At 36.5% G+C, this 11954-nt stretch overlaps 1 protein-coding gene across 8 annotated transcripts in view; it reads right to left on the bottom strand.

Moving 5' to 3' along the window:
* Positions 1-297: 297 nt before the first annotated feature.
* Positions 298-11954, bottom strand: part of ROBO1 (roundabout guidance receptor 1) — a 997335-nt gene continuing 985678 nt past the window's right edge. For all 8 annotated transcript variants that reach the window (XM_036444218.2, XM_045584064.1, XM_045584063.1 and 5 more), the window contains 3 exons: positions 11105-11413; positions 4162-4358; positions 298-1973 (listed from right to left, as the gene is read on the bottom strand). In XM_036444218.2, coding sequence (XP_036300111.1) covers positions 1959-1973; positions 4162-4358; positions 11105-11413 — 521 coding nt within the window. In that variant the 3' untranslated portion in view covers positions 298-1958. The remainder of the gene's footprint in view (positions 1974-4161; positions 4359-11104; positions 11414-11954) is intronic.

Below are 11954 nucleotides of genomic sequence, written 5' to 3'. Positions count from 1 at the left end.
GGTTAACTGATATTCAGATACACATACAAAAGTACTTCAGTACAACATTAATATTAAAACCTTCCTCTCTAATCAAATGACTTTTAGGTTTTCATTCATCTTACATCTTTAATTTCAGTGGAAAAAAGGAGCATTTTTCTTTACCATAAAAAAACAACAACCTGGTTGTTCATAAAACAGAATGTTTAACGGTCTGATAATATAGTAGTGAAATGTTAAGACAGCACACCTTGTGATTAAATGGAATAATTTGATCACACAATGAAAAAAAAAAGAAATCAACACAAGAAAGAATGATGTATTTGAGAACATTTTTAATAAATAATGTGACAAAATTACTTTTTTGATTACTGGATTTTCAGTATGCAAAATTATGGCTAAAAATAAGAGGCTTCTTACATGAACATAATGAAAACATTAATCACATGGATTGTTCCCTTAGTACTGCACACCCTTTCTATGTAACTTTTCAATTATCTAAGTGAACACATTTAGTTTTTGGTGAATACCAGCTTTTTTTTTTTTTTTTTGTGGTTCCATTTTGTTTGGCTTTGTTTTCCAGTGGGTCAGGCCTGATACCTGTGTAGGAATAAGTGTACATTTTTTTCTTCAAATAGCACCAATTATAAAGTCAATAAAATTTACATAATGACAAGAAAGGATCATAAAAATCTACAGTTGGAGGGCATTATTTGGCAAATCAAAGCACATAATGCCTCTATTTGAGGAAATCTTATGAGTTTCAACATTGGCCACAACAAACTTAAATCTCTGTTTCCTTAAGTCCAGGAAAAGTAAGAACCACTGGGTTTATGGCCCACAATAAAGTACACACATTACTTCACCATCTGTCATCATTCAAATATTCCAAACACAAACACAGAGCATTAACAAAACAGGTTAAAAACGTTTCTCAACATTTTTTTCAATAAGACAAAAAAGGTTAATAGTTACAATGGTTTACAAATAAAGTTTAGTGATTGTGCTTTTAAAACCAAAAAAAAAAAAAAAAAGTTTAAAAAACAGTGCATTACAAAAACAAAAATCAGACTTCCTTAAGTGGCACTTCTGAAAGTTGAACTGACACTACCAGAAGAAATTTAGGCCAGTTAAGATAGGGATGTTCTTTCTCAATTGGTCATTAAAAACATTCAGTTGTTTGTATGTAATATGCATTTTAAATCAGTTTTTGATTGAAAAATAGAGTAAGGTTTTTGCTAGGCTTACTTATGACAATGACTAGACAACCAGAGATCCAACTGGCTTCCCCCTACTTATCGAAAAGACGAACATTTCCAATAAGAATATACTTCAATGATTGAAATGAAGTGGAAAAAAAAAGTATCACCAGGGGTTGCAAAGAGTATATATTTACAATGTTTCTATCCCATTCAAATTAATTGTGGTTGTCCTGCATTTGCTATATTTTTATTTTCCCCAGGAAAGGGTGGTATGAAAGACTGACTTTACAATCATGTTACAATGATTTTAATTTGCATTAGCAGTTGGTTATAGAAAGACTATATCTTCAAAGCCCTTGGCATGAGGTTGATTAATCAATTTTGTATCTTTGATCAATATTTTGCTATAAATTGGCTTGGTATATAAGCAGTGCAATGCCATATCTCAGGGGCAAAATGCAAAAGAACTGTTCTGTTCCTTTTTGCTGGCTGATGACCAAAGCAAGAGTTCAAACACTTCCCTTGCTGGAAGTAAGTGTAATGGTTTGTTCCAACAGTGAGAGGAATAGGGTGGTTCCTCATAGGGATAGGGATCAAACAACAACAATAAAACCCCAGTAAAATTTTAAAAAATGGTATTCCAGTAAGAGGAATAAAAACAACAATTTGTACACTCGGATTGCACTGAACATTTTATCTGGCGTCATGTGTCATCAGACATGAGGCATCTTGAGTGACAATTTTCACATTAGATCTCACAAGCCTCTCTGGTTGTCTTCAGCTTTCAGTTTCCTGTAAGAGATAAGTTCTTTTTAAGTTTGAAAATAAATCTTAAGAGTATTACGTTATATTTACATGTTTTCATTCATATGGTTTTTAATTCTTTCACTAGCACACACTGGAAAGAGCTCACGGCAGCAGATTCATTTGTCAACTTTAATTGGTTTTGAAAGCAAATGCAATAGTTCTGTAACAAGTGCCAAGTGCGTTCCACACAGTGTGTCTGTGTTGCGGGTGTGGTGCTGGGGAGAGAGGAGCAGCAGTAGGTTGAGTTCTCCACTCCTCCTCTCCCAATTCAGCATCATAGCTCAGCTTTTACTGGTTTTAAACATTGGAGTCATTTATATACTTATCTCTATTCATCCCACAAAAGGTCTTTTCTTTAAAAACAAAACAACAACACAGTTGAATAGCAACTTCTATAACAGTATTTGCAGGAGGAAAGTATTCTTACTCTAAATCTCAAAATCCAACTACATTGAGCATGATGAGAAATTTAATCAGGTATAATTACTTACAATTTTTAATTCTGTATTATTAGAAGTTACAGTTTAACACTCCTTTAACAATATCCTTGTGATTAAATATACAGTTGATCCTTGAACAACACAGGTATGAACTGTGTGGGTCTATATATGTATTTTCTCTTCTTTATGATTTTCTCAATAACATTTTGTTTTCTACAGCTTAATTTATTCTAAAAGTCTAATTTATAATATATATGGCATACAAAATATGAATTAACCATCCATGCTATTTTATAAAAATATTTCTTTATTGATTTCAGAGAGGAAGGGAGAAGGAGAGAGAGAGAGAGAAATAGCAGGTTGAGAGAGAATCACTGGTCGGTGCTTCCAGCATACCCCCTACTGGGTGTCAAGTCTGCAACTCAGGCATGTGCCCTTGGCTAGAATTTAACCTGGGACCCTTCAGTTGGCAGGCTGATGCTCTATCCTAGGGGTGTCGAACTCAATCAGAGAAGGGGCCAAAATCTAAAATCCAGCCTAAATCGCGGGCCGAATGGTTTACTGAACAGTCATAAACTGTTATTGTGATGGAAACGCCGCGGAGTGCAGTGATGACAGCGTGGTGCGGGCCACATTGCAAGGCCTGGCGGGACGGATTTGGCCCGAGGGCCTTGTGTTTGACACATGTGCAGTCTATCCCCTGAGCCAAGCCGGTGGATAAGGCTTCCAGTCAACAAAAGGCTATTAGTAGCTAAGTTTTGAGGGAATCAAAAGTTATACATGCATTTTTTTGACTGCATGGGCAGAAGGATTCGAAGTCCCTAACTGCCCTGTTGTCTGGGCAGATATAGGGTCAACTATAGCTCCAAAAAAATAAATTTTTCCTCAACTTGCTTTCTTATGAAATGGAGAAAACACAATCTTAAAATGGGAGGTGATTTTAAATATTATAAGATTTATTGCCAACTCTCTGTCTGATGTCTGTTTATAGATTTCAACAAAGAAGTTTATCTTTGACTCAAGAAATGTTCTCTTCCATTTGGAAAAGTCAGTGTCAGGACTGAAGGTGAAAGATAATGGACCAAATCAGCTGGATTGAGCCCAGTATCACCAGGGTGGTAGCTAACACAGGCAGAATACCCTCACTCACATCATGTAACTGTCACCTTATTATTTTTTTTTTATAATATATTTTATTGATTTTTTACAGAGAGGAAGAGAGAGGGATAGAGAGTTAGAAACATCGATGAGAGAGAATCATTGATCAGCTGCCTTTTGCACACCCCCTTCTGGGGATATGCCCGCAACCAAGGTACATGCCCTTGACCAGAATTGAACCCGGGGCCTTTCAGTCCGCAGGCCGACGCTCTATTCACTGAGCCAAACCGGTTTCGGCCTTACTAGGTTTTTATAACTTACTATAATACTATAAATTATAATTATTTTTAGATCAATAGTTCTTATTTCCTAAAAACATGCTAGCCATGAAAATTTCTTATCTGAATACCTGTATGAAAGTTAATGTTAGATCTAAAAGGAAACTATTATTACCATTTAAAACTTTGGAAAACATTTAAGGAAATAATTTTTTCAGAATTATAGTTTCTAGCAGCACTAATATTAGGGTTTGTGATAAAAAATAACATTTTTATAGACTGATAAATGCTCCTGACTTTAAGGCTGATATAATAACTAGTTTAATGTTGAGAAATGAAAAAAAAAATTATAGATACCTCTAATTCTTCATTATTATCTTCTCCTCTTTCATATCCTCCAAGAATTTGCATTTCTGCAATATTTCTTCGACCTACATTTGCTTGTTCTCTTTGTCTGCTTCCTGATCCCCTTGATGACATTGAACTTGAAGAACTAGGATCTCTGGGATTATTGGATGTCGGAAAAGTAGGTCTACAGTAAGGTAGAATATCCTCTGTGTAATGAAATTTAACAAGTGCATATTAATACCATTGCACATTTTCATTCCATAATGTTTCACTCATGTCTATAATTCTGAATGGGGAAGCATCAATGTTTTTGAGGAATAACTAAAAACATTTTATAACAACTAGAGGCCCAGTGTATGAAATTCATGCAATGGGGAGGAGTCCCTCAGCCCAGCCTGCCTGCTCTCATTGGGAGCCCTCAGGGAATGTCCTACTGATGGCTTAGGCCCACTCCCCATTGGCTCAGGCCCACCCTCCTTTGTGGGAGGCGACCAGGCTGATCAGGGAAGGTGTCAGCCCCTCCACCCCACTGCTTCAGCCACTGCCAGTCACCGCAGCCGTGAAGGTATTTTCATCAACATGGACTCCAGTCCCTTCACCATGAAAAATGACAACTTTCTTTAAGCATTTTCAAGATGTATCTTTCATAGGATATGACATTTCTTTCTTTATTTTTCTTTTTATCCTCACCTGAGGATATGTTTCCATTGATATTTTCCCCTTCCCTCCAATTCCAGTCTTGGCCCCTGCTGAAGCCTAAAGCCTCCACTCCAGGCTTTAGGCTTGGGAAGGGGTCCCTCCACCCGCTCTGGCACCACTGATTATAGGCTTGGCCCCTTCCCAAGCCTAAAGCCTTTGCTCTAGGCTTTAGGCTTGGGAAGGGGTTCCCTCTCCCCCGCCCCTCGGATTGCAAGCTCGGCCCCTTGCCAAGCCTAAAGCCTCTGCCTGATGGCCTGATGGGAGTTACCAGGGTACTGAGGAGGTTCCCAGGTATATATGCAAATTAACCACTTTATTTGTTAGGTTAATTCGCATATTCACTCTGAATGGCTGTGGGTGTAGTGGAAGTACATGGTCAATTTACATGTTTCTCTATTTTTAGGTAAGATAATGAATAAGTCAGCTCTGGATTTTGTAAATAAAAATAACAAAATCTTGCTGTTTTCTTAGCAAGGGTTGGATTCCATTCAAAAGCTTTTATCTGCCTCAAAATCACTTGAGAACATCTTTAAAGAAGTAAACCAAACCTGGAGTCAAATTTAGTTTCCAGTTCTATCCTTCACTATGTGATCTCGAGTTATTTCAGGCTTTAGTTTTCATTTTTCTAAAAATAACCCATGGAGCTTTTAGTATTCATGTGAAAACAGAAGAGATGATAAAATCCCTATGTAAACTCTGAAGAATTATTCTAGGGCACGTAACAGAAATGAAGCCCAGTCTCCTCTAACTACCAAAACAGAGCCACACTCAGGTTCACTTCCCAGACACCATGATATCAAGCTCCATTTCAACATCACATTTACATGGTGGGATCCTGATCTCAGAAGCCTCCCATTGTGGCTACTCCAGTGAACTGGCATCTCCTGAATGTCCATTTCCATAATCCTTAAATCTGTTTCTAGTTCTGTTGATTCAATCCTCCAAATGCTCACTTCGCTCCAAAGACTATCCACTCTACCCTTTGGACACCAAACACATAAAAAACAACTCCTCTACATGTAGTTTTGTTTTCCTTCCCCAAGTACTTCCTCAGTTGTCTGATTGTATGAGTGAAATATGGTTTCCACCAAAGTTCTCTCCACAGAAAGGAGGATGGCTTGTCTAACACTAACACTAAATCACTGTGTAAAAATATTCTCTTCTGTTGAAAGCCAAACCACGTAGTTATGGGGCCTGTTTTTTTTGCTCCTTAATGCCACCTTTTCCCTTCCATTCTGTTCATCACAACATTCACTCCCGAAACAGACTTCTGACTCACGGAGGTTTCACAGTCCACAAAGACCACTTCTTCTGCAACTTAACTTCTTAGCACTTGGTCTCCTATAACCTTCAGCTTTTGTCCCCTATTTAGCAACCTTTTAATCTTTATTGACTTTAATTTTTGACAAACTACAATATGATAAAATCCTTCTCTTGCTAAAAACTTTCCCCTTAAGCTTGTGCGCTACGTTAATTTATACCTTTTCCTCACTGCTCAGAAAGCTTCTTGAAAAGTAACTTGAACCCTATTGGTAGATGCAACTCCCATTCACTCTGTATTCAGGAAAATCTACTCATGCCCACATTACCACAATGAAACAGAAAATTCACTGTTGATTTTGATAATGCTAACCATGCTTCAGTTCTCTCTCTATTCTTTTCTGGCCTTAATCTGGAAGTCACTATCAATTTAAACATTACTACTCTCTTAGCTTATGGTCTTCCTTCCTTTTTGGCCAGACTTCTGTGGATTCTTCTTATGCAGTGCCTCTAACATATTGATGTCCTGCAGGTTTCTATTTTAGCCCAGTATTTGTTTATATACATATTCCCACTCTGGATGATTTCATCCGTTCTCACAGACTATAACCTCTTCTGGAATATAACTGTCATGAGAGTGGGTATTTTTATCTGATTTTGTACTGATATACTACCAGCATGACATATAACAGGTCACCAATAAGTACAATAGTTTTGAGTGTACAGGTGAGTGGCTTTAACTGCTATTTACCATGGTGAATTATTCATTCCTATTTCCAACCTGTGAACTATGCTCTGAATTTTAGGTTCCTACAGCCAGGTCAATTGAACATTTCCTCTTGAGTGTATCTCAGACTCAACACATCCAACATTAATTTCATTATGCTCACTCCCCTGAGATTTCTTCTTCCTCTGTATTTCCAAGATTAGCTAATGATATTACTAATCATTAAGACATCCAAAACTAAGAATAAAAAGGGAATTATTTTAGAGTTTTTCTCTTCCTTCCAATAATCTTAAATGCACAAATTCCACACATTCCAGCATATAACAGGTGAGGCTGATTTTCAACTCTAAAAAGTGTTTTGAATTTTCTCTCTCAGTGATCCCTGTTCTTATAGCCTGGTTTAAATTCTCTACATCTCATGTCCAGAAATTGTAAATATCTCTTACAAGTCTCTGCCTTTTGAGTTATTTCCCTCTAAACCTGTGGTTCTCAACCTTTCTAATGCCGCAACCCTTTAATACAGTTCCTCATGTTGATGTGACCCCCAACCATAAAATTATTTTTGTTGCTATTTCATAACTGTAATTTTGCTACTGTTATGAATGGTAATGTAAATATCTGTGTTAGTACTTCTAAAATGAGTCTTAGGCTCTGTGTTTTCTGATGGTCTTAGGCTCTACAGCAGTAGTTCTCAACCTGTGAGTCATGATCCACACGTTGAGAACTGCTAGCAGGGTCACACAGATATTTACATTACGATTCATAACAGTAGCAAAATTACAGTTATGAAGTAGCAACAAATTGGTTGGGGGTCACCACAACATGAGGAACTGTATTAAAGGGTCCCTGCATTAGAAAGATTGAGAACCACTGCTCTACACCATCTTCATTAAGCCACCATTTTCTTAAAAGAACTATAGGATCTCTATTACTTAAGCTTACATTTATATCAAGAGCTTCATCTTAACTATCTAGTGGTACTGAATTTCTTATAGTCGCCTCAATGTACCTCAAAGTTTTTTCTCTCTCTCTCTTTTTGTATTTTCTTTTGCCCAAGGATGTGTTTTTACTGATTTTAGAGAAGGGGTGGGAAGGGAGAGAGAGAGAGAGAGATGTGAGAGAGGCACATTGATTGGTTGTCCTGACCTGGGATTGAACCCACAACCTAGGTATGATCCCTGCCAGGGAACTGAATCTGCAACCTTCTGGCATACAGGATGATGCTCAAACCAATTGAGCCACTGGCCAGAGTTGTACCTTTAAAGATATTCATGCTGACTTCATCTGCCTGACCACTCTATCCACTCTTCTTATGCAAGCTAAATTCCACCCATCCTGAACACTCAGCTTATGTGTTATTTCTACCAGGAAAGAAGTTTTTCTTTACATTTTCCAAAAGATTGGGATAATTGTCCCCTCTCTGGACTATCAAGTATCATGGCAACATCAACATTATACCAATTATGAATACATCTGTGAATCTATAGATTACCTTTCTCCTTCTCTGATATTAAGATCCTTGAGGTCAAGGTTCATGCTTATATATAAATTTTAAGACTAGTATGATGTTTAATAACACAATTGATGTTTGATATAGGTAAAATAAATTGAACCAATTGAGTAAATGTCTGTCTAAAGACCAGACATTCCACTTTTTTTAATTAAAAACAATCATATGTTACACAAGTAAATCAGGGTGCCTCTTTCATTATAAATAATGTAAATTGAGTAAGGTGAAATTATAGCAATGCATAGAAATATTAACTTAATGATACACAAAGGTCTATGGTTCAAATAAGACTTTGGGAAAGCAAGACATAAAAATAATAACTGGTCCTGTATAACAGGTTCCCATGGAAATAGGCTTCCTTATTTGTACAGTGATTGTTCCAGTGTTAGTTCCTTTATTAGCAATATTTTTATAAGACAGAGACAACTTAATTGAATTTGTGAAGATGAATAAAAATAACCTAGTCCTTTGTTCTAATTCTGCATACACCAAATTCTTTCTGGGTTTATATAATTATTTCCTAAAGAAACCCAACTACTTGGGAGGGAGCCTGTTTATGAGCAGCAAATTGGTCCTTACTTTCAGGAAAGATACAAATCTAATAATTTAGAGCATGACATTTCATTTATGAATCATCACTTGGAGTATAGTTATCATGAGTCAAAAATTCAGATAATCTTTGGCTTAACTGATAAAAATAAGGTGTCACAAAGTACTCTGTGAACATGCAGTAGAGAGAGACATCTGTCTGAAATGCATAGTATCACTTATCACTTCATTGCCAAGTCTGGCCCTAGGTCAAGAGTTCAGGTTTCTGTCACAGAACAAAGTGAAACTGTCCTCCATAAGGAAGGAAGTTGTTAATGGCCAGGTGCCCCCCAAAAACAGAACAACAGATTAATGTCTGATCTCACCAAAATGTATCAATGAAAAGAGAGCAGTAAAGTGCCCTTTTAAGCTTTTTAAGATTCATTTCCCTATCACTTTTTCCTGCCTCCTTCATCAATGACCTTCATTTTCTTATCTCTTTCTCTAAGATGTTTTTTTTTCCTTCTTAGTCTATAATAATGTTCACATACCTTTTCTTAAAACATTCTCACAGATTCTGCCTTCCTGCCAAACCCTCTCCCTACCTTTTTTTCCTCTCTCTAACCTTCTAAAAAGAGCCTGTGCTCACCATCTCCCTTCCACAGTTTCCATTCACTTTCACACCCTGCAGTCTGTGACTACTTCACTAAAAATAGTTCTTCTGAATATCACATATAAACAATATGCTGCAAAATCTTTGTATTGCAGCATACAAAGATTATGTATGCACCGTGGGCCACCATTCACATTCCACTTTTATTTTTTTTGGTGACATTTCATATTTCTTCCTATTTTATAATTTTCTCCTCCATTCTTTCTAGGATAGTATTCTCTCTAGTTTGGATACCTTAGTTATTTTATATCTGAGTAGGTCCTTCTTAGTTTGCATCATAGAGTTTTGTTACTGTGTCTAATTTTAAATACGATCATCCCTGACTACTGGTGTGCACATTCTCACAGAGTATATTGTGTTGTCCATCTCTTTCCAACTTCATATCCACTAACTTCATATAAGTAGCTTGAAACCAGCCATTTTGGGAGTAATTACTCAAAAGAAGTATATGGCTACAAATTAGGTTTTTTTTTTTTGTCCCCCCCCCCCCCCCCCCCCAGAAAACCAAATACTGTACATTAACCAGTATATCACTGTTGATAATTTGGCTTTTGTAATTCATGCAATTTTTACCTTTGTGATAGTTCTAACATGCTCCCTCTAGTTGTAACCTTTCTACTGATCTTTAAACTTTGTTCTCCAAATTCTTATTAATTTTTTTCCATAACTGTATTCTTGACAGCATCTTACTCTATTCAAAATTGAAATTATTTTCCCCATCAGATCTATGATTTTCCCTACATTGCTTAATACAATTATGTTCTACTAATCTTACAGTCCATCTAATTAACACTTGAGTAACTTTTGTTTTTGTTCCATTATTTTATTTTAGTTTTCTATATTCAATTAGTCACCAAGTCCTATTGGACCTATCTCTGAAATACCTGTTCTCTCCTCTTTATTGCACAACTGATTTAACTCAGTACTTTCATATTTTATATCTAGATTATTTTAAATTTTCTGATACTTTCATTTACCTAATTTTAGTCTCTTCCTTAACTATAATGTGCTGCCAGTTATTTTTCTAAAATACAAATCTGATTATATGTTTTATTGCTCAAAACTACTTGTTGGCTCACTGCTGCCTATATCATAAATCCCAAACTCTTTAGCACAGTATTTCTGGCCTTCTCAATCTGGCCCAGCCACCTTTCTAGTTTTACCTTTTACCATGTGTCCCTGGCCCCAAATATCCTATTCTTCAGCCAAACTGGAAAGGAGTGCTCACTAAACATTCAATTTTACACTTCCATATTTTTTCTGCCTATTTCCTTTACTTGTGCTTCCCTTCTCCCTATTTAATCTGCAGAAATCATGTTTTCTTTTTTTGAAATACAACTCAAGTGGAATCCAAGGAAGTATTGTATAATGTATTAGAATGAATTGTAAAAAATAAAAAATAAAAAAAATTGGGGGTATATGCGTATCTCCTCCATTAGAGAGCAAATTTCTAAATCTTACTTATTGCTTTTCATATGGCCTTAGAGAACCTAACAGCATACCTTGCAAATATATGTTCAATCTATGTTTACTTGGCTCTTAAGTAAATCAGTACCTTGAATGAGATGAGTCTTTGCTGGTGGAAGGTCCCGTTTTGCTGCCTTGTTTCCGCGTCCTTTCCCATCATTTTGCTGTTCCTGTGCTTCTCTGGGTTCACCTGGATTTGTTCGCGTTTCAGCAACTGGTCTTCCATCCAATACTTCCCTCCCCTTATAACTGCTTCCTTTTCTATCTGATGATCTGTCTGTTCTTGCTTCTATACAAGGAAGTTTTGGCACCATAACAGGTCGTACTTCCAGCTGTGCCTTGGATTGGACAGTGGGTGACTTAATAGCAGGTGGTGGCACAGGAGGAGGTGGAAGATCTAAAATAGAATGTTTAAAATACTGTAAAAATATGTTATTTATAAAATAAGCAAATATTAGAAATATCATTGGAATCACATTCATCTGGGATTAGAACAATTGAAGGCAACCAAGGAATAAGACGACAAACAATTTTAATGTATTATTTATCAAGCACAGAAATATTGATTTGCAGAACTGAAGCTTACAGATCATCTAGTCTTAGTGTAGCTATCAATAATATAGGCATAAATGCTGTAATCTCCCCAACCTCCCCACCACTACAGATCTTCCTAATTGATTTCAGCACAATGTTGCTGATTCCAAATACATATCCTAACTCCTTCAGACAACCACTTCAAACTGATTGAAGCTGGCACTCGAGTTGAGGCATATTTGCTGTTTCAAATCTAGCCTAAATCCTTTCTTATTTTGAACAGGCAAACTCAACAACATGGACCTTAAATTATTTTCTAAACTCAAAGGTAGCTGTGACCAGACCAGGACTAATGCCCTCAGATTCTTAATTTCTGATTCAGTGTCCTTTATACTGTACCATAT

The sequence above is a fragment of the Pipistrellus kuhlii genome, unplaced genomic scaffold (genome assembly GCF_014108245.1).
Source record: "Pipistrellus kuhlii isolate mPipKuh1 unplaced genomic scaffold, mPipKuh1.p scaffold_m20_p_2, whole genome shotgun sequence".
Taxonomy (NCBI): domain Eukaryota; kingdom Metazoa; phylum Chordata; class Mammalia; order Chiroptera; family Vespertilionidae; genus Pipistrellus; species Pipistrellus kuhlii.
Note: the sequence above shows the minus strand (reverse complement) of the source record. Positions and strands in the feature narration are given on the sequence as shown.